This window comes from Triturus cristatus, chromosome 6 (assembly GCF_964204655.1).
Source record: "Triturus cristatus chromosome 6, aTriCri1.1, whole genome shotgun sequence".
Lineage (NCBI taxonomy): Eukaryota > Metazoa > Chordata > Amphibia > Caudata > Salamandridae > Triturus > Triturus cristatus.
Window position 1 is genome coordinate 1,515,033,977 of NC_140589.1, and position 22,952 is coordinate 1,515,056,928.

Sequence of the window (22,952 nt, forward strand, 5' to 3'; positions counted from 1 at the left end):
AGGCAATCTGTATTGACCGTAACAAGTGGTTTCTTTTTCGTCCTTACCTAGTGAGAACAAAGTCCATGTTTCTCCCTTTAAATTGCTACAAGTATTCAAATGTGAAAATCACCACCTTAGTAGTATGCAAAGGTCTTCCTGCCTTTTGTCAGGTTGTTGACAGCTTAACAAGAGCCACCCCCAACACGTATCCTGACAATTTTGGTGAGGAGATCTTGATGCTGAAGAATATGAGGACATCTCCACCAAACAAAGAAGCACTTGCATCATATAGTTAAGAAGAAAGAACCTTGTTTGGTGGAGACTTACCTCTTTTTAGTCTTTTTGTCGCATTCTGTGCTACGCGGAGTGGTGTTTTTTCCTCTATCACTATCGCCAACAGTAAGTTGGCAAGCGAGGAAAATCCAACGCTACACCACTTCCCAACAAGATTTCTGACTGCAGATGTCTGCTACCTCTCACGTTGAGAAACCTTCTGTTCACGTTGAGGAAGCTGCTGCTCGAGTGGAACTTTTACTCGAGTGGCAGAAAGAATTAGCCCCTTTTTGCAATGTGCAAGATGCAGTTTGTTCAGATTTTACAGCACAGGAAAAACATCCAGCACTAAAAATCAGTGCAAACAGCACAAAGTAAACCACTCCACCACTCGCAGTACTCCACTTAGCTTGGCAGAGATTGTTTGTCACTTCGCGGAGTTCCACACTCTGCGAACTCCACCTAGGCCTAATATAAATGCACCAGGAACAATCACATTGCCAAAATGCACACAACGTCACTGGTGACATTTCCTCATGCTCCATTATGCAGCTGTTGTGTAGAATACGTACTGGGCGTTTACCCATGAAATGAGCACTTAGTAATAAACCAATAGAAAGTACTTCACTTAGGTAGATATTTTGTGCAAACCTGTGGATTCTTGTTGGATTAAGTCGCAGGTGCTGTTCCTTTGTGGCCCAGTCACTCACACAGCTACTTACACATCCACACAAACACTGATACACTCACTCAGAGACCCACTAAGGAACTCACACATACACCCACTCACAGACATACTCAGACACTCTCACGTCCACTCACAAACCCACTCAGATGCTCATGCACTCACTCACAGACTGACTCACACTCTTTTGGTGATATTCTTAAACTCACTCAGACACTCTGACACTCACTCACAGATATACTTAGACATTCACGCACCCACTCACTTACCAGCTCAAACACTTACATACCCACTCAAGGGTGAGACACTTATGCAGCCACTCCCAGACCCATTCACATCCTCACACCCACTGAGATACTCATGCACTCACTCACACACTCACTCTCAATGGTTACAACTAGGAAATAAAATTAAAAAAAGGCTTTGACATTCACTTAAAAAACAAAGGTTTCAGCGATGTTATATTAAAGAAATACCATTATAAAGCTATAGAAATTCCCCCCAAAAAACAAAGGTTTACAGGGAAATTTTAGTTACGCCCAGATTTCACTCATACAAAACCATTGAAATTCAGCAGTTATAGTTACCTGGCTAACTATAACTTACACCCCCGTAATGCACTGCTATGACCTCACATATTACATTACTCATGATATGGTCAGTGACATCACTGATGACATCTCAAATGACATCACTGATGGTATCATTCCCAGAACCACTCACACACTTGTACAACCTCTCATACACCCACTCAAACACCCACACAAACACTCACATACCCATACATGCACCCACTCACACCACTGCTCACTCTCTCATACATCTACTCACATAACCACTCACTCATGCAACCACTCACACAGCCACACACTCACCCATACAGCTACTTAGAAACATACTTCTACACCTATACAGCCACTCACTCACCCATACAGCCTCTCAACACAGCCACTCACTCACCCATACAAGCATTAACACACCCACTTACATATCCATTCACACAACAATACAAACACTCCTGCATCTGCTCACTCAACCGTACAGCCATTCACACAAACACTCACTCTACAATACATCCACTTACACACCCAGCCACTCACAGAGCCAATCCCGAACCCATATAGCCAGTGACACACCCACTCACTCACCAATGCAGGCACTCACAGAGCCACTCACTCACCTACATAGCTACTCACAACCTTCATATACACCTATGCACCCAATCGCATACCCGTACAGCCATTCACACATCCACTCACACCCACACACCTATTTACACACGTATACAATCACACAACCACTCAAGTCACATATGTCAGAAATAGTGTCCCTCATTAGTAGTACGTAAAAGAATAGTAAATTAACATAAGCAGTAGCTTATTATATATCTTTAAGTCTCAGAAACGTTTATAAAAAATTACACTCACTGAATGATGTCATCTGTGACCATCTCATGAGTAATGCAATATGTGATGTCATCAGCAGTGCATTACGGAGGCATACGTTATAGTTAACTCAGGTAACTACAACTGCTGAATTTCAATGGTTTTGTATAAGTGAAATCTGAGCCTAACTATAACGTCACTGTAACCTTTGTTTTTTTCAGTAAATATATAAATTGGATTTCTTTTTTTAATTTAGGATAATGAAAATAAAATGTTCAATATTTTCCCTGTTCTTACATCCATGTATTAACATGTTGCCTTTGAATGTGTGGTTGACATTGACTGCCAGGAGGCATTCTTAGGGTGTCCCTATTCAGAGTAGTAGAAAGAAATTTGATTGCAGAGCTGAAAATCCGAAACAGCATGTGAGGCTCATGCTTTCAATTGCAGAATGAACGAGTCAGTGTTGGTTGCTCAGGGCAAAATCATAAAGCATTTTCTGGACATGGTTATGGCATACTCATGTCTTAGATATGCTGCTCAACCTGACCATATGCAGACAGAACACAGCTTCATGACTCGGAAAACTTAGTAATTAAGCCCAGGAAATTCATGAGTAGTTAATGCATGAAACTCGAGTTAAAACGTGTGGAAATGTTACAGATATTGCACAAATTAAAAGACAAGAACAATAAACGAATGCATACAGCAGTGTTTCACATTGGTTGATAAGATATCCAGACAATGTGGTAGTTTTGTGATTACTCACGGTAGCAGGAACTCCATCCAGTTGACGTGCTCCATGGTTTGAAACTAGTATCCCATCAACACCATGTTTGACAGCTTCCCGAGCATCATCCGCTGTGACAAACATGAGTTAATGTTATCACATGAGTCAATGCACCATGAAATGTGAGACTGCATTCAGAGAAAGAAAAGTTGTAAACTGTAATGGTTTGCCTGGTAATGCTGAAATTATTTGTTGCCACTTGAAATTCTGGAAAGTGTTAGATCATTGTTGTTAATTCAATGCTTTTTTCTCATCCTTTTTACCCTGATGAGCCTCCATATGCAGTGGTGGTCCGTAATGTGATGTAGTGGTGGGGTGGGAACACCCATATTCATTCTCATCCACATGCTCACTCACTAACACCCATCCATTTATCAGTGCCCACACATACATGCAGCATTCACAAGCACATACTCATGCGTACATCCATTCACATACACAGACATTTGTACATGAACTCATGCACCCAATTTTTTTTTTAATTACTTATCAAGTGATGGCAGGTCTAGCAGGTGGCAGGAGCGGAAGCAGAATGCACTGTAAGGAGCTGGATACTCTGAAACAGGATGATCCCAGTGACTTCTCTGATTTGCTCTCCTTGTCATGAGTCAACAATGAGAGAATGACCTTCCTTAACTCCTCACAGAAGGAGATGGGGTTAGTGATAGTTGCTGACCCCACCCCATTACATACTCTGTTCTGGGTACTTTTGAGGCTTAAAACTGTAGGTCTGGGGCTCTTAGAGACACTCACCCTCATGATAAGGGGTAGGCTGTCAAAGCACTTTGCATGACGGATGAGGTTGTGCCCTCAGGGCTATGAAATCATTAGCCCAGTAAAGCTTGGCTCAGGCTGGCAGGCACCTGTGCATTTAGCACAGCCTAACAGACACTTATCATGCCGTGCAAAAGGTGGACAGGGAGACCCCTCTTGCCTTGATGATGGACCACTGCCGTCCATATGATCTGCTGCTCTTGTCTCCAACCTTGATGAATGTGCACTGTACACATAAAATTAAATTAACCACATAACATAAAAATGCCTTTTCAGTGACATTTAAATGGGGTTAACAGATGTTTAACCCCTTAAGTGCAGAGCCCATTTTAACATGCAGCCCTTCACTGTTAACCCTACAAAACCTTTTGGTTTCTACATATGAAATGTGCCCTCGTTGGAGAGTCTAAAGGTGCCTACAGTTGGTGATTTAACCCGAAGGGACATGAGAAAATACATAAAATGTGTTATTTTTATTTTACCTTTTTGGTTTGCAAAAAAAAAGTGTTTGGATAGAAAATGCTTTATTCTACAAATGGCACCAGCAAACTGTTTGCTGTGTTAATATCTCTCTTTCTACTTTCAGATACAGGCTGGGCGGAAAAAAAAACATTTTTCAGCAGTTTGTACAAGTTTCTAAGTGGTGACCTATAATTTATTTTTTGGTGGTTTATACCTCCTTGCAAATAGTTAAAGAATGGGCGTGAAACCCATGGTGAGCCTTAAAAGCCATTCTTTTTTGGAAAAGTAGACACATTACTGAGTTCTGCAAAGGGTCATTTGTTAAATTGATGTTTCCAAAGAAAAGAAAATATTTCATTCAAAAATAGTAAAAATAATTGTCAGGAAAGAGAAATAGATGACAAAATTTAAATTTTTATGTTTTGTACTGGAGGCTCAGCTTCTTTATAAGTATTTAAAGTCAAAATTAAATGAATAACAAATGTGTCTGAGGAAAAAATATGCATTTTGTTATTGTGCCCAAGAGTCTAACCTTAAGCATATGGGTTGTTTTACCTCTCCAAAGTTTGCTTCACTCAAAATGCCACATAATTCTGGGGGTGTTTTTTCAAAATGTTTTTTGGGAGCATGATATAGAATTATAAGCCCCACAAGGCAGAGAAATTATAGATATATATATAATAAATGTCCGGCCATTATTCATTCCCACACTTCGCTCAACACAAAATAGTAACCCATATATGTGTGTGGGCCTATTGCATGGGACGGTAAAGGCCAAAAACTCTGCTGTGTGAAGAGAGGAAATGATATTTGTGTAGGATAGATTTTTGAGGTGATGGTTGCCTGTTGTATATAAGTCCCCAGTCTGCCTCCACCCAAACAAACCCACCAACCCCAGACATTTCTTACCCAAACTTCCCGGTAAATATCACACTTTCTGTGAATCAAATAACGTATTCACATTTCTGTGAGGGAAGCATCTATAATTTGCCCGGGAACAAAAAAAGTCATACCATGCAGGTTTCTGACATTGTGTCTGATGAAAATCGTACCTCAAGTATGTGAGCGAGACTACAATTTGCAACTCACATTAATTCCTGCAATGTGGAATGCTTTGAGCTCATATAGATTCCTGGGATGTGGGCACTGGGGAACCTTACACACACAGCCTATTTTTTTCATTTGAAGAATACCGTGTAAATATCAAACTTTATCTGAATTCAGAAAATTCTCTATATTTTTCGAGTTAGTTATGTCATAACTATGCTTAAAAAGCAATTTACTCACCATGGGATATTTTTGCAGTGGTCAGCTTGGTGTCAACGGCACACAGAATAACCTACCAAGCCTACTTTTTCTGAAAACTAGCCACCCCTGGGAAAACAGTTTTGACAGCCATGCATGGTACAAAAGTCATATCATCCTTCATTCACATTCTTCTTTCACATTTGTGGATAGGCCTATCATACTGGACAGGAAGAGTTAGAGGAGTAGCAGGTATGAGTAAGTAGAGCAATGAACCCAGACTTGACAGTGCAGCAATGTGTCCTAGGCCGTTGTGGAGATAAGGAGTAATACATTGGCCAAGGGGGCATAGCAATCCCAGGCTACAACAGATGAAATACAGGAGTGGTGCTATTTAAAGACAGGCCTTGCAAAGCTGTGCCTCCCTAGCATGGACAAAGGGATAGCACGACGAATTTAGGGCTAAAGTAGCTCCTGCATATGTACACTTATTGGGGGAACAAGAGCATAGACATCCACTGGTGGTTTTAGGAGGGAGCATACTGGGAATTCCCCTGGCTTCATAATACAGGGACCTCTACATGCAAATATGCCCTGACCACACTGCAGAAGGGGGAATCTCCCATCAACGCGTACAGTCCATGTGTAAAGTACTGTACTGGACCATATGGCAGAACCACTACCAAGGAACCTTGGATTTTTGGTATTAGGAGATATGTCCCTCTATGTTAGGTCACAACACAAAGGCTAGACTAGAAACAATGTGAAGAATTCATCTGCAGTAGCTAATGACCCAAAGTGTAAAATGGCAATGGCCAGAAATAAAAAAAAGACTTGTTTATTAGAGATATGTTGTCTGAAACTGGAGCATTCAGACGGGACACCCCTATCAAACCATCAGGTAGCTAACCCACTCAGAGCAAATTGCGACAAAACGATGGCGAATCTCAGGAACCACCGGTGACCTGTACTTTTATGGAGGAGTTGTTCAAGAACTTACATGATTGCCTCCAGGCACTGAAAATGTAAGTTAAACAAGACAATCAAACTCTCAATGAAGATCTCTTTGACCTCAGAGTTAAAGTCTCTTCCCTACAAAGTACAGGGATGTGCAAGAGGAGGAGTTAGAGATCTTGAGGCATGAGGTGCTCCCGCCTAAAGACCACGTAACAAACTCTCAATTCCTCCTGAAAGACTATGAAAAGTGCACCAGACTATGAAGCAACGAAGTCAAATACAATTCCTCATAATCTTTTCATGGGCTGGCGCTCAACATCATCTAAGATTTCTAACCGAGACCTGTCAGCAGTTCAACTTTGAGGAACCACAAGTAAGGCATCTTGACCAAGAGGGCTCATTGTAAGTCTCTTCCCCTCACATGGACAAGGAGAAATGTAAACAGGCAAAGAGCATGTGAAGACCTTGAAAATAGTTGAAAGAAACATTGGAAGGGGAGCGGCAGACACTGTTGACACGGTTTTGAGGCTCAGGGAGTCATGACTGACCAAATGGCGTCAATACCAGTACCAACATTTGGAGGGTGCGAGGTGATCACAAGGATTGCACATTAAAGTGAAATGAGGTTCGGATTGGAGGAGCCACCAGTAGCCTAGACAGAGAGAAATATTGGCAGCTGAGGAGAAAAACCTTCTTAACCACTGGAAGAAAGGCATTGACTTAATTACCATAGATAGTCATATTTGGGGGACCATGGGTCAATTTATTCTTGTGGGGATGTTTGATGTTGTTCAGTTTACCAAATTGGGTGGAGGTAAGTACATCGTTTTAAGGTCCTGTTAGACAGGCATACAAATGTTTTTGGAACAACAGCCACTTGGTGTGTAACATGTCACACATTACTTAGCATGGTACAGAGGCGATCAAAAGCTCCTACTAGGGATATAAATGGTGGATCTTAAACTGTTGAGCCTCAACATAGGAGGTCTCAAGGGCCTGCTAAGAGAGGGGCCACTCTCATTGCTCAGTGCCTCGGGCTGCCAGATCTTCCTCCTTCAGGCCCAAAACACTGAGTGGGCTATCTTGCTGTTGAACACATTCAGGGGGAGCGTAATTGACAAACCAGCTGAGATTCCAGGAGACTGCTGGCCATTAAAATCTCACTGTTGGTTCACACTTTTACAGTAGCCACAATATATGCAACACTGGCCAAGAGACATTTCTTAGAACTGCCATTCCGCTACATGAGATAGGGGTATACTTATAGGAGGAGATTTGAACTTAGTGGTGTGCAGTGACCTGGATACATCCACAAAACATGTTGGAACTATGTCCTCTTCTGGTAAAGAATAAATGAATGAAAAATGTGAGCTTAATAGATGCATAGATGATGATTGGCGACATCTATCCCCCCACACACTGGCAGCTGCACATACACCTCAGCAGCGTGCCACATGTATGCGTGCCAATACCACTGCTTCTGTTTGACACATGTTGGCACAGGTGATGCCATTCAACAAAGGTGTACAATCCCTTTTGGACCATACACAGATACACGTGAACATGTGGGTGCCCAGGCAAGAAAAGACTTGTGGCCCTTGGTGCCTCTGGGAGAACCTTCTCTTTAGCAAACCTAATAAAGCTGAGATTAGAAAGGCACTCAAGGATTACTTGTAGGAGAATGATAAAGAGGGGACACAGATACACACATTATGAGAAGCGCTTAAAGCTACTATACAAGTTACACTAATTACAATGGCTGCTATGAACAATAGGGAGTGCTTTGACGGAAGACAACACTTGCAAATGCTAATAGAATCACTGAAAAAAAGCATAAGCCGAAAGGGTTCTGCAAAATATGGCGCAACCTTATGTCATAGTTCCAAGCACTTGATACCGACAGGGCGGAGTATGGTCTGCTGAGGATTAGAGAAAAATATATATAACAGCGGTAATAGAGCCTGAGTAGCACAGAACCACGTACTGACCATTAAAACAGAATCCGGAAAGATAACATTGGTGGGGGACCAAAGTAGTTTTTTTTTGTTTTAAACGAACTGAACAACTGTATAGGGCTGAAAATATACAGGAGACAGACTGCCTTTCTAGATGGGGTTGCCTCTTAAACACAATAGAGGACAGGCAAACCAACACTATATCATGATGGTCCTACCTTAACCCAGAAACGACCCTACAGTCTGCTTCATAAAGGCCCATTTATTTTTGGATGTGGACACAAAAACCCTCAGGATTCAAGGGGACTTAATACCCAACTTAAAATGCGCCACGGGACGCGTTTGCACCGTGGTGAAGGGAGGGGGCGGGGCCTCCGGTGATTTGCTGGTTCCTTTTTTGGGGGAGGGGGCTGCGTGGCCCCCCTTCCCTTGGCCACTTTTGGCCCCGGGGACTCCATTCCCGAGGGCCTTGCACCTTTTTTATTAATATGTGGAGGGGGACCGCGTGGCCCCCCTCCAAAAGCCAATTGTGGCCCTGGGGACCCCATCCCCCAGGGCCAGGCCACCTGTTATATTTTATTTTATTTTTCGGAGGGGGGCCGTGTGGCCCCTCTCCAAGGCCACTCCTGGCTCTGGGGACCCCATCCCCAGGACATGGCCTCTCTGTTGGGGACCATGGGGGAAGCCCCAATTCCCCCACTGTCCCATCGGCTCCCCGCCTCCTGCAGGAGCCAGCATTGCTTTTCCACAAGAGGAGCTGCTAACATGCAGCTCCCCTTGTGGAAAAGCAATCTGCTTTGGATCTTGGAAGCCAAATCCAAAGCAGAGTTTGCTATGACAGGGCGGGACCCGTGCCGTAGCAAACAGCAGTGTCCCGGAGGTGGGCATCCCGGGACACTGCAGGAGCTGGCCCTGGAGGGTGGTGGTCCCCAGGGCCATGGAGGGCTCCAGGAGGGGGGCAGCGTGGTCTGCTTCCCAACCATTGCAAAGCCCTGGGGAGGAGGTGGTCCCCGGAGCTCGGTAACTGCCCTGGGGAGGTGGTGGTCCCCAGTACATTTGGGGGGGCTCGAGCCCCCCCCCACAGGGTATTTTATAAAACATTCAGCCCCGGGGAGGTGGCGGTACCTGGAGCAGTGTGGGGGGGATTGGGACCCCCACACTTTTTTTAACAGCCCCGGAGAGGTGGCGGTCCCTGGGGCTGCAGAGCGGCCACGTGCCCTCCCACGGTTATTTGTGAAAGCACCGGGTAGGTGGTGGTCCCCGGGGTAGCGTGCCCCCCACGGTTATTTGTAAAAGCACCGGCCCTGCGGGGGCCCCCGCTAATGAATTTACAGTGCCCCCGGGACCTGGCCTACCAAAGGACTTTTTTTTTAAATAATTTTGGCGGGATTCGCGACCCCGTCGCGATTTCCGCTGAAATTATTAACAAAACCTGCCTTTTTTGGCCCTGGGGGTCAGGGTGTTTCTACCCTGCCCCCTTTTCTTCTTTTTTAATGTTTTTTCTACTGTTTTCTTGTGACTCGGTTCTACCGAGTCACCAGATGGCTGCCAACACTCCTTGGTTTGGAGTGTTGGCAGCCAATTAGAATGAAGCTCGTGGTCGGGAGGGATCGCGAACCCAGCGCTGCCCCAGTTATCAAAACTTTTTCTTTTTCTAATTTCTCAGCAACTACTGAACAGAATTACACCATTTAACAAAAAGGGCTCTTTCTGAACCAAGACCTACCTTTTTGCCAAATTTGGTGTTCAGCAATTCTGGCTGTAGCTTTGTCTAAAGTTTCTTATGGAAAATAACATGGGAAAAACGTGTTTTGGGACCCCTTTTTTCTCGGCCCCCGCTTGGCAAATCACAACAAAACTTTCAAGACAGGAGCTGACTGGAGCTGATCACTAGTTTTGAAAATGTTGCAAAGATTCGTCAACCAGTGCCAAAGTTATTGGGAAAACAAAAAACGCTTTTCCTATGAAAACTAGGTCCTAACTATAACTACCTACTGGTTGCCAGTAGATAGTTATAGTTAGGACCGTGTTTCCATAGGAAATCTGAAAATTCTATTTTGAATAACTTTGGCGCCGGTTGACGAATCCTCACGAATTTTTCAAAATAGGTGGGGCGCTCCGCTCCGCTCCCGCCCTGAAAGTCTCGGGGTGATTAGTCAAGCGGGGGCCGAGAAAAAAGGGGGGTCCCAAAACGCGTTTTCCCCATGCATTTTTCCATAGGGACCTTTAGTCCAAGGTACAGCCCGAACGGCTGAACAGAATTACTTGAAATTTGGCAGAGAGGTAGTCCTCAGGTCAGGGATGTGCCTTTTGAATATCTGGAGTCAATCTGTTCAGTAGTTCCTGAGAAAATTTCAGTTAAAAGTACATATATATCTACAAGCGCGCACCGTGCGCGCACGGTGACGTGCGCGAGCGCAATTCTGATTGGTTGTTAGATGTCAGTAAACATTCGAATCGGTCGAAATCAGGAAGTGTCGGCCGCCATTTTGTCTCTAGCAGTCTGAGGCAGTGAAAAACAAAGGTGGAGAACGTGAAAAGGGGGCAGGGTGGACAGTTCCTGTCCCCCTAGCCTTTGTCAGGGGGTCACTGAAGGACCCCCAAGGGTGAAAAAAACATTTATTTTTTTGACGAAAAAGTGCGGGGTGCGCGAAGCTCACCGAGCGCCCACAGCGCGCGCACGGTGCGCGAAGCGCACCATGCGTGCACGGTGCGCGCACGGTGAAAAACCTGAAAAAAAAATAATATTAATAAATACATAACTTAGCATTTAAAAAAACGTACAAATTCACTTAAAAAACCATAGGTTTCACACACGTTATAGTTAGGAATTAGCATTTAAAAAACCTTGCAAATTCACTTTAAAAAACATAGGTTTCACACATGTTATAGTTAGCTGGACATTTTCCTCGTAAAAAACCAATGAAATTCCCCCGTTATAGTTAGTGCAGGCAACTATAACTCACGCGACCGCAATCCTCTGCTGATGACGTCAGATATTACATCACTGATTACATATGTGTCTTTCTGAAAAATAAATATTTGTAATATATGTATAGCTAAAGATTAATGGAAGAAGACATGGGTAAATAGGTGTCTAAATACAGTGATGTAATATCTGACGTCATCAGCAGAGGATTGCGGTCACGTGAGTTATAGTTGCCTGCACTAACTATTAGCAATTTCCGCGAGCGGAACGGAATTTTAGCCCAAGCCTATAAGTTCCTTTTATTCAAAATAACTCCAAATGTTCACATTATAATAGTTATAAGAAAAATAATCCCACTTATAAAGCGCCTGGTTACACTAAACTAGTGTGTCCCCGCGCTGCGGTGCAATCTGCCCTCGGCAGCCAGAAAGCCCTACCCTGGAAGGGAGACTATGCGGAGGGAAAGAAATAAGATTTTTGTTTTTTACGAAAAATAGCCTCCGAAACCTCCAACCGGAGGTTCAGAGGGAGTTTGTTCCACTGCTGTTCCACTGCTGTGCTGCCACATAACGAAAGGAGCAGCCACCCATACTTGCTCTTTTGATGGTAGGAACACACACCTGACCCGTCCCGCTCGATCTGAGTTGCCGGGTTGGTGAGTAGGGTGTAAGTAGAGTGAACAAGTAGGAGGGGCCTGTCCTATGTATAATCCGGTGGCAGACGCACAGCGCCTTGAACAGAACTCTCTCCCTGATTGGCAACCAGTGAAGGGAAGCAAGTGCCCTCTTATAAGAGGCTCTCCTCAGGAGCATAAGAACCAAACGCGCAGCTGCGTTCTGGATACCTTGGAGTCTCTGCCCGCATTTAGCGGTAGCACCCAGATACAGTACATAACCATAGTCCAGGCGCGATGTCACCAGGGCATGCACCATGGTTTTCCTGGCTGCAATAGGCAGCACATCCAGGGTTTTCCGTAGGCCCCGCAGGACTCCAAAACAAGTGCCTGCCACCCGCCAAACGAGAGCTTGGTATCCAGCCTTACCCCAAGGTTCTTAGCCTGTTCACAGGGTGTGGGGGTGGGTCCCAGAGTCTGTGGCCACCAAGCTGATGACCACACTGATGGAGCCTTCCCTATCACAAGCACATCGGTCTTATTACCATTCAATTTCAAGCAATGAATTTCCAACACTTCCCAAAGATCTTTTAGTGTCTTCATGAAGAAGGGTTTTAAAAACTGGTTAGCCTTTCACAGGTGTGAGTTGTAGTAGATCACCAAATACAATTACATGTTTTCCTCCAAATAAAACATTGTAATTTGATTTTAAAATCTGCTGCATCCTCAAATGTACAAATGCAAGCATTAAGTTTGAGACCATGCTTACTTCATCAATTACTAGAAGTTTCATTTTCTTCAGCTCTCTTGAAACTTCAAAACAAGCTTCTCCAGATAGCTTGTGGTATTCCAACTTATTTTCATGTTCTACTGGTAACATAATTAGACAATGTAATGTAATCCCTTTAATGTTGTGTGCTGCTAACCCAGTTGGAGCAGTTACAACACAAGATGAATGTGAATCATTTGTTTTCTGTAGATAACTTGACAAACATTTAATCAAGAAAATTTCCCCATTCCAGCTTGTCCACTGATGTACATAAGAATAGGTCTAAATGATTTACATTGGCAATCATTCTTTTCATGCAGTAATCCATGTTGTATCTGTTGTGTAACTTGGTGATATATTTCTTTCTGTTCCGTATTCAAACGTTCCTCCAAATTTTCCAAATCAATATTCTTCTGTTGTGCTTGCTGCATCACCATTTCCACTTCACTCATTGCTATTGCCGCTTCATTTTCAAGTATGGCTTCTCCTAGTGGATCTTGACTTTGTGGAGCAGAACTCTGACTATCTTGAGAACTAACTCTAGCAATTTCAGCTGCAATAGTTCTTACTTGATTAATCTCTTTGTTCAACATTTGTAGATAATTTGAAAAATTGTACATTCAATGCTATTTTTACATGCATTGAAAGAATCTTCATAGCAGTCAAAATCTCTAAGCAATTACATTTCAGTCCGCCAAGGTTTGAAGAGTTGCAGAAGAGCTAAATGGAAAAACTCTCTTTTATCTGGAGTATCACAACTTAATTTCCTGTGATTTATCAAATTTCCTTTGTCATGCTTTATCAAACATCCTTCAGATCCATTTATAGCTTATTTTCCTTCATTTGTTTTTTCTGTAGCATTTTTTTAAAACTATAATGTTGTAGTATTTCATATAGACATATGTTTTCCAGGTATGGACTTCTATTTGGATAGTATGTATCCAACATATTTGATTTCAGAATATCTGTACTTTCTGGTTCATTCAGTGCCAAGTATTCAATTTCTTGTACAGATTTCAAAACTCGATTTCGTGCAGCAGCAAGGCCTAGATTTATCCAGATGATTCCTCTTGACTTTGAATATAAACTTGCAGATGTCAATCGATCCGAACATTTGTAGGATCTTATTTCTCGATGTGAAAGATCTTCAAGCTGAAGCTGTACAATTTTTTGCTAAGTGTCTTCTCCTGTGAAATTTCCTCCCACATTTCTTTCAATCCTGTCTTCTCAGACTTGGTAATATATGACTATAACAAAATACTAGGCCTGGGCAAAAATTTCGTTCCGTTCGCGGAAATTGCGATAATTTGACATTTTTGCGTTCCGCGGAGAGCGCGAAAATGTCAAAAATTCCGGTTTCCGCAGCTTGGCGATAATTTGTTTCTTGCTCGCGCTGTAAAATGATACATTCTCGCGCGCGCGCGATCGCCTTACCTGAATCCCTGCGTTCGCCGACAAGTTTTCTTGATCCGGTCGCGTTCTCCATGAGATGTTGTATTGTTTTTAGCCATTTGCGCTGTCTCGCGACAGTTCGCGCCCGCAGTGACGTCATGCGTCGCGCGATCACGTCTTTCTTCTCGCGATCATGCACCGCGAGAACAACTCAAAACAAGATGGCCGCGCCCGCAAGCAACCACATGGGTAAGTTGGCGACCCGCAACCATGCAGAAAATCTCGCGAACATGCCGGAAAAAAACTTCCGCATCTTCGCGATATTTCTGCTTGTTTGCGATAATTTTAAACATTCTCGCGATAATTTGCGAAGGTTAATTCCGCAAATTCCGCCCACCCCTACAAAATACCACAAATTGTCCACATAACATTTCTGATTTTTGTTCCATCTCTGTTAAGTTAATAACACATGAATTTTCTACTCTTAGCCCTTCCCCACTATGTCCACACTGAGCATAATTTAACTTACATTCGTAGTTGGTATGCAGATTCCAAATGTCACAAATGCATGCAATTCTTTCTTTGTCACAAAGTACATGTAATGCACCGCTCTCATCAAGAATGAAACCAGCAATGGCACAATTTCCCTGTTGCTCCACACATAAATACATGTAAAGAACGAATCAGAATAGTTCCTTGTTTTTTTTCAAATGGCAAAACTTCTCTCTATTGGTTATTTTTTAACTTTCCATATAAACAGTTTTTTAAAGCTTTAAGAGCACATACAGGTGAGAAGTTCAACGTATTCTAGCAACACACTTTCTCGAACATTCTACGACACGTGCAGGTTAAAAGTTCATATTTTTTTAAAACCTAGAGATATTTTTTTGCAACATTTTCTTGAACATTTAACGCACCTGCAGGTTAAAAGTTCACCATTGTTTTAAGTTCGAACAGTGCCTTCCAAATGCAAGTAGCATGTGTGGTTGAACTGAGCAAATTTTATCCTATCATATGTACTCCACGTTCAAACTGATTTTTATTAACCAACGACAAAGATGCTTTTCGACAAACTAATATGCACCCTACTTTTCAGTAAACAATGCTTTTCATCTCCCAATCAGCTATCGTTTTGTATGAGAAAAAAAAGTAGTTCCCCATCTTTAACCATATCTCTTATTCTACGAACGGACTGCATAAGCTACAGAAATCTATCCATAGCTTCCAGCTATACCTTCAAAATGCTAGTGTGGATCGTAGGATATAGCTATGTTTTCTGGTGCAAGAGGTATGCAGAACAGACATGTATTGACTTAGACCTAGGTTTACAAAATGTGGACATTAAATGGTTTGAACAGAGAGGATTGAATTGGCACCAATTGCTCCCTTTGGTTATAACCTGTTTGCATCTCCAACAACCTGACCTCATGATTGTGCACTGTGGTTGTAATGACATAGGCACATTGACTGGGGTAGGTTTGGAAATGCTAATGAATGACACCTTTAGACAATTGATGTGTCTGCATACCTCAGAGACCATAGAATGGGGTCGATCTACAACAACAACATACATTTTGATATAGGTGATATCTACAGAAGTGATGGAGTACACTTCACAGATCAGGGAAATCGAGTTTTTCTGAATAACCTGAAACCGTGCATCAGCACTTATATGTAACTCCAACTAATAAACACAAAGGCTCTTTTTAGAGCCACCTTATATTCCCAATATCGGTTCACAGAGTGACAGCTGTGATCTGGCTTGCACACGGAGACCTGCAGGCCGTTGAGCAGCCTCGCAGAGGGAGAGCTGCAGCCCGTGGGCTCAGCTCGCACAGAGACAGCTACAGGCCGTCGGCTCGCAAACGCAGAGCTGTGAGCAAACAAACTGGTAGTGTTTTATGGTTTAGGGTAGTACAGTGGTGTTTGGGGGTTTAGGGTAGTACAGTGGTGTTTGGGTACTGTAGGGGGTTGTGCTGGGGTAGTCTTTTAGGGTTTAGGATAGAGCAGTGGCGTTTGGGTACTGTAGGGAGTCGTGCTGGTGGTAGTCATTTAGCGTGTAGGGTAGTGCAGTGGTGTTTGGATAGTATAGGGGGTTGTGCTGGGGGTAGATTTAGGGTTTACAATAGTGTAGTGATGTTTGGGTAGTGTAGGGAGTCATGCTGGGGGTAGATTTAGGGTTTAGGGAAGTGCAGTGTTGTTTGTGTAGAGTAGGGGGTCGTGTTTTGGGGTTTAAGGTAGTGCAGTGGTGTATTGGTAGGGTAGGGGGTAGCGCTGGCGGTAGTGTTTTAGGGTCTAGGGTAGTGCAGTGGTGTTTGGATAGTATAGGGGTCGTGCTGGTGGTAGATTTAGGGTTTAAAATAGTGTAGTGATGTTTGGGTAGTGTAGGGAGTCATGCTGGGGGTTGATTTAGGGTTTAGGGTAGTGCAGTGGTGATTGTGTAGTGTAGGGAGTCGTGCTGGGGGTAGTGTTTTAGGGTTTAGGGTAGTGCAGTGGTGTTTGTGTAGTGTAGGGGTTGTGCTGGATGTAGTGTAGTGTTTTAGGGTTTAGGGTAGCGCAGTGGTGTTTCGGTAGTGTAGGAGGTCATGTTGTGGGTAGTATTTTAGGGTTTAAGGTAGTGCAGTGGTGTATCTGTGGTGTAGGGGGCCATGCTGGCAGTAGTGGTTTAGTGTTTAGTTAGGTAGTGCAGTGGTGTTAGGTAGTGTAGAGGGCATGCCGACAGACTGACTCACAGAGCTCCGAGCCAACTGACTGGCTTCTAAAAGCATAGCCGCAACCTTACACAGATACCAGTGTTTCCTCGTAGAGGTAAAACTACACACCCGATGACTTCTACACAGAGAAATGAGAGCTGACGGACGAAGTCACAAAATGCTTGCCAACACTTCCTAGTTTCAACCGTTCACAGCCAATTAGCTGCGAGCTTGTGCTCGTAACCCCTCAGATGTCAGAATTCTCAAATATCGATATCTATAAAATTTGATATTTCTCAAAAACTACTGAACGGATGTACACCATTTCAACAAAAGCACGCTTTCTGAACCACAACCTTTCTCCCTGACAAATTTGCCCTAATTCCGTTCAGCAGTTTGACCTGCAACCTTCTCTAAAGTTTCCTATGGAAAATGCATTGAGAAAACACATTTTGGGATTCCCCTTTTTTCTCAGCCCCCCCTTGACCAATCACCCCCAAACATTCAAGATAGGAGCTGATTGAAAAAGAGAAACATTTTGCAAAATTTTGTAAAGATTCGTCAAACAACGCCAAAGTTAAAAGCACATGAAGGGCTCCAGGAGAGGGGCCGCGCAACCCCCCTCCCAACATGAGTGAAGCCCCTGGGCTGCTGGGACCCCAGCGGGCCCCCACAGCCCCAGCGAGCCCCCGCTATTATTTTTTAAGAAATGCCCCCGGGACCTAGCCCACCCGGGGGCCTCATTAAAATAAAACACGGGAACCCGCGACCTCAGAGCAAATTGCGCCGATAATTTTTTTTTTTACTGCTTTTTTGGGCCCTGTGGTCCTTCTGGGACCCCCTGAGCAGGCCTAGGGGGTCAGGGAGTTTCTACCCTGTCCCCTTCTCTTGTTTTCTAGCTTTGTTTCTCTGTTTTCTAGTGACTCTCTTCTACCGAGCTACGAGGTGGCTGCCAACACTGCCTGGTTTGGAGTGTTGGCAGCCAATCACAGTGAAGCTCGTGCACGGGACTCAGGCTCTGCCCAGATATCGAATATTTTATTTTTCTAATTTCTCAGCAACCACTGAACGGATTCACACCATTTAAAAAAAAGGTCGCTTTCTGAACCAAGCTCTACCTTTCTGCCAAATTTGGGGTAATTCCGTTCAGTAGTTTCGGCTGTAGCCTTGCACAAAGTTTCCTATGGGAAATTAATTTTTTGACTCTTATTTTTTCAAATTCTCAAAAACTACTGAAAGGATTTACACCATTTAAAAAAAGGTCACTTTCTGAACCAAGCTCTACGTTTCTGCCATATTTGGGGTAATTCCGGTAATTTTACCATGAATTGAAGTTTTTATCACTGTTTTAGCTTTTAATAGGTCGATTGCTTTTACTGTAATGATTTTAATAAATTATACAGTTAATAAATTCATACACCTAATTTGTAAGGAATGAGCAAGAATCAGTGGAAAGGAACGTAAATCCTTTTGAATCGTAAACATGTTGAGTCCCAGCACTTAAAATGTCTTTAGTACAGAATGGTCCAATTGAATGGATTTAAAGATATTATTGTGAATCTGTTAAAATTCATGGTTACACATTGACTATCTGGGGCTGTATTATGGATATTGCGCACTTTCCATGTTTACACCATGGCCCACCTTTCAGAAGGTGCGCCAGGTACAAATAAGGAAAGAGCACTATATTAGAATGAATGCAATGCCCCTAGGGCAGCCGAGAACTCATGCTGCACTCAGGCCATGCATTCAAGTGAAATGCTGAGCAGCTACTTAAAAGCTCTTATGTGTTTCACTCTGCAGACAGCAACCCACCTGCACTTTTAACGGAGTTAGAGATTCCCTTGCAGATGGGTGTTATGAGTGACTGCACCCGCCTGCAGTGGGATGTTTGGGGGGTTCATGGGACCCCAACAGAGGGCTGGCTTTAAGAGGTGCACCTTTTTGTGGCGCACTTTCAGTGCGTCTCTTAAAGGCAAGTTTCCTCTATGCCCACAACCGTAATACAGTGCTGGTGCAGAGGAAAAATGATTCCCTCATTTGCATCGGGCCATGCAAGTGAGGGAATGCCCTTGCATGATAGTGCTGGTGGAACATGTGTGCCAGTGCTATCTAAATTACAGAAGGGGATGCACAAGCATCTGCAGCCCCTTCTGAAATACCAATGTGCCCCAGGGACACTCAAAGAGGGTGCACACGCCCGCTGCACCCCCGCGGCTCAATGAGAAACACAGGCCCTGGCCTAATTTATAGCTGCCATTTAAAAATGTGCTCATGATCCACCACAAACTTGTGGTTCCCACCAATCCAGCCCTCTTTCATACACTGGATCGCTTTGCTTAGGTGCACACTGACATTTCCAGCATTGCAATCCGAACAACAAAGACTTCTGGTTCTATAAGACAAGACGGAATGCCATAACTGACATATGGCATCATATCCAAAGTAACCAGACAACAGACTCGGTCATGAACACTGTTATAAAAATAGCAGTTCTGGAGCCCTGCATGTGACATAGAAATGACAAATTTTGCGTTGAACTGTGACTCTTAAACCCGTTGTTTCACTCCTAGTCTCACAAAAGAGCCTATTTGATGCTGTGGGGTATAAGGAAATACAGATATAAGAGAAAATGTAAACAGACCTCTGATTCTGACTTTGGAGTTAAATTATGTGTGCTAATCTATCTGAATTCACAATTGTGTGATGATTTTCTGCAATGATTAGCTCACCCTTCTGTTATCTCTATGCAGATTTTGAAAGATCAAACATGCTGAAATTTGTGGCCGGTGAGGGTACAGTAAAAAAGTCAAAACTTAAGAATTCCAATGCAATAAATACTGAATGAGCAATTTATACTTCATTGTATCCTACAGAACTCAAATTAGCAGATATCTACCGCACCTGGTAAGTACCTTATTCCTGGGTTTCAACCCCATTCCTACATAGCCAGAATCAGAGCTCTTCGAACTTGGCTAAGAGTGACTTCTTAAAATGTTGCTCCAGTGCAACCAACTGTGCTACAATTGCAAGTGTCGCAGTAAAGCTCATAACCTCTAAAATGCTGAAATTATTGGGGAATAATACCTGGTAAATAACGGAAGAGGCAGAGTTTGACATGAAGAACACCAAAAGTGCATGTTATGCCCCATTATTAGGGGAAAATTCATAGTTATTGCTCTTTATTGCACCTGGTGAAGGCTAAACCCAGAAATATCGAAATTCACCAGTGGTGATGAATAACGCCAGATCCTCTGAGGAGCTCTTAATCAAAGCCTAATATAGTTACTTTCTGATCCTTCTGCTGCCTTTCAGTCCTGAGACCAGGGGTAGCACCTCCTCTGGGGACAGAAAAGACCTTGCATGGTGATGGATGTGCAACCCTGCCCTGCATGCCCCAACTGTAAAGATATCTAGATCCTTGATGCAGATTTGTGTTGCCAAGGGAGAACACGGATCATTGTGTGTGTGCCATGACATAGGCCTGTCTCACAAATGTCGGTCTTCTTGGACCAGGAGAGGCCTCTCAAATCACTTCTTTCATAATCATGACAGTTTTGCCAGGAGTTATGCAGTACGAATATGATAGTGGCAGCATACCATGTAGAGATGTAGGAGTGAACAGGCCTTCTTACCTGTCACTCGAGTTAATCCTATCGACTCAATTATAATTCCACTTCTGTGTGCTTAACTCACCCTTGACCTACAATGGATTGATCTGTAGTGCTGCACAGTGTGTGTGTTATACATGTGCTGGAGGTATGTGTGCCTGTAAATACAGCAATGCAGGGATGGTGCAGTGCTGTGCAGAGCGTGTGCTGGGTGTATGTGTGCTTGTGAATGATACAATATATGAAAGATGTAGTGCTGTGCAGTGTGTGTGTGTGTGTTACATGCATGTGCTGCATGTATGTGTGCATGTGAATGCTTCAATAAATGGAAGATTCTGGTTTCCATTTTGGGAGACCCAGGGCTACGTGGAGAAACACTAGGAGGCAAAGTTATTCCTCCCAAGATAGATTTGTGGATTGTTGCATCATCGTGAGCTGGGAGGGACACACTGGAGGAAGGGAGGGCTAGGCTATTCAGTGTACTCCAAAGGGTGCTCTTTGATTGACAGAGAGCTCACTGAGAAGGGGCCTGGACACATCTCTGGAAGGAGATGGGGCTCATAAGAAAATCATAACGAGTTGGGATTAGGTGCTAGGGTAACCTCATGATACACATATCACTGTGACTGACATATAGGTGCCAACCTTTAGTCACTCTGATGGCCTGTGTTGTGTGCTTTCAGATTTGGAGTCACTCCTGTTGTGACAGACTGCTTTCTGTAGGAAGGACAGGGCACAGGAGAGGGAATTTCTAAATTAAAAATACTCCAACACAAACTTTAAAGACTCAGACTCAAAATCACATTTGGTGTCTGAAAATTAACTCTAAGAAGAGGAGCTTGAGGCCCCCAAAATGGTCAACTTTCAAGCAGCCAGTCAAGCTGTGAAAGGAGGAGGGTCCACACATTGACTGAGGACCAGTATCTGGAATGTCACCCTTCCCCCCACTTGTGGGAAGAATCCCAAGAATCTTACCAACATTGGAGGAGCATCAAGGACTCCCCTGCTGCTGCCACAGCATGACCACATGTAAGAAACTTCAGGGCACCCAACTGCTGCCCCTCCAAGGCTGTGTGTGAAGAACTTGCTGGAGACCGCTGCTGCTGCTCCAGCATCTGCACATGGGGGAGGGCACGCTCTGAGTCTCCAGTCATTCAGATCCTGCTTGTGCGAGTACGACTGACTTAGGGGCCAGGCAGCCCAATGGGAACTTGTCAGCCATCTAGGATTTCGATGCTGAAACACTATTGATTTTAACAGAGAGTTGGAGTAGGACCCAGAGAGACATAATAACAGTGGGGCTTAACCTGAATGTTGTCTATATGAATGGGGTATAACCACTACCACCAGCTGGAGGGGAGTGGGAGTCAGGGACCTGCCTATAAACTACTAGAGCTCTGGCCTCAGGGGAGTGTGTGTATTGTTTGTGAATGCTGTATTTTACTTTGGGTTCGTATATAAATACTTCTTTCTCCATAAAATCAAAAATTTGACTGGACAATCATTTGTTATTGCTGCTGATCGGATTTTGAGTTGTGAGTCTGTGTTTACCCCCCCCCCCCCCCCCCGTGCTACCACTGAGTGTCAAGCACTGAAGCTCATTATTTATTGTAGATCAGGCCCCCTGATATCAGGAGTAAATGACCTGTGCTCCCATGGTTGGGCCCAGTAGCTCCCGCTTGCCCTGCAGTCCTCAGAACAAGGTTCTGACATCCCCTGTCCCTTCAAACTCTTACTGGACAGACATAAAGCCAACATTAGCAAAAGTAAGCATTTTTTAACCACATTCTTCTGTGTGTTTTAGACATTAGTTACATTGTTCTGATGTTCATTTTATAATCATGCATAAATACATATGACTGAAAAATCACTGCTCTATTAAATGCTATTATTAATAAGCTTGCTATCCCTTCTTCTGTATCAAACAATTATTTTATCACCAGCAGTATCATTTTGATGGATTAGAGTAGATTAATTTTAGATAGCATGCAAAATATGGACTACTAAGAATATCCACATCTCAAAGGTTAAATGGAATTCATTATTTCTATTTGAAACAGCAAGCCAATTTCAGCACAATTGAGTTGCATATTTTAAAACAAAAGTTTGCAGTGGCTCCTGAATTTAGTTTAATCGTTTTCCCCTACTCTTTGTAGAGTCGTGGGAATAAGTGTCCATCATGTTTGGAATGGTGGATAGGAATTTGTTACACTTCCATTATATGGTATGGTATTTGAAATCATCTTGGGGCACAATTTAGTGCTTATAAAAAGCCACAGTTCCAAACCAAGAAAAGAACAAGTACACATAAATAGAAAATGAGTGTCCACGGAAGATGAGAAGATGTGCATACCTAGCAGCAGAAAATACAGAATTGACTGGAAAATGTCTTCCTCCACTCAGTGTTTCCTTTGTGCTGGCTAATAAATAGATCAGC

The 22,952-nt window shown here is 43.4% G+C and overlaps 1 protein-coding gene across 1 annotated transcript in view; it reads right to left on the reverse strand.

The window, feature by feature from the left end:
- HAO1 (hydroxyacid oxidase 1) overlaps window positions 1-22,952 on the reverse strand; it is a 197,053-nt gene that overhangs the window by 21,551 nt on the left and 152,550 nt on the right. Inside the window, exon 5 of the mRNA XM_085612643.1 lies at window positions 3,095-3,186. Coding sequence (XP_085468769.1) covers window positions 3,095-3,186 — 92 coding nt within the window. The remainder of the gene's footprint in view (window positions 1-3,094; window positions 3,187-22,952) is intronic.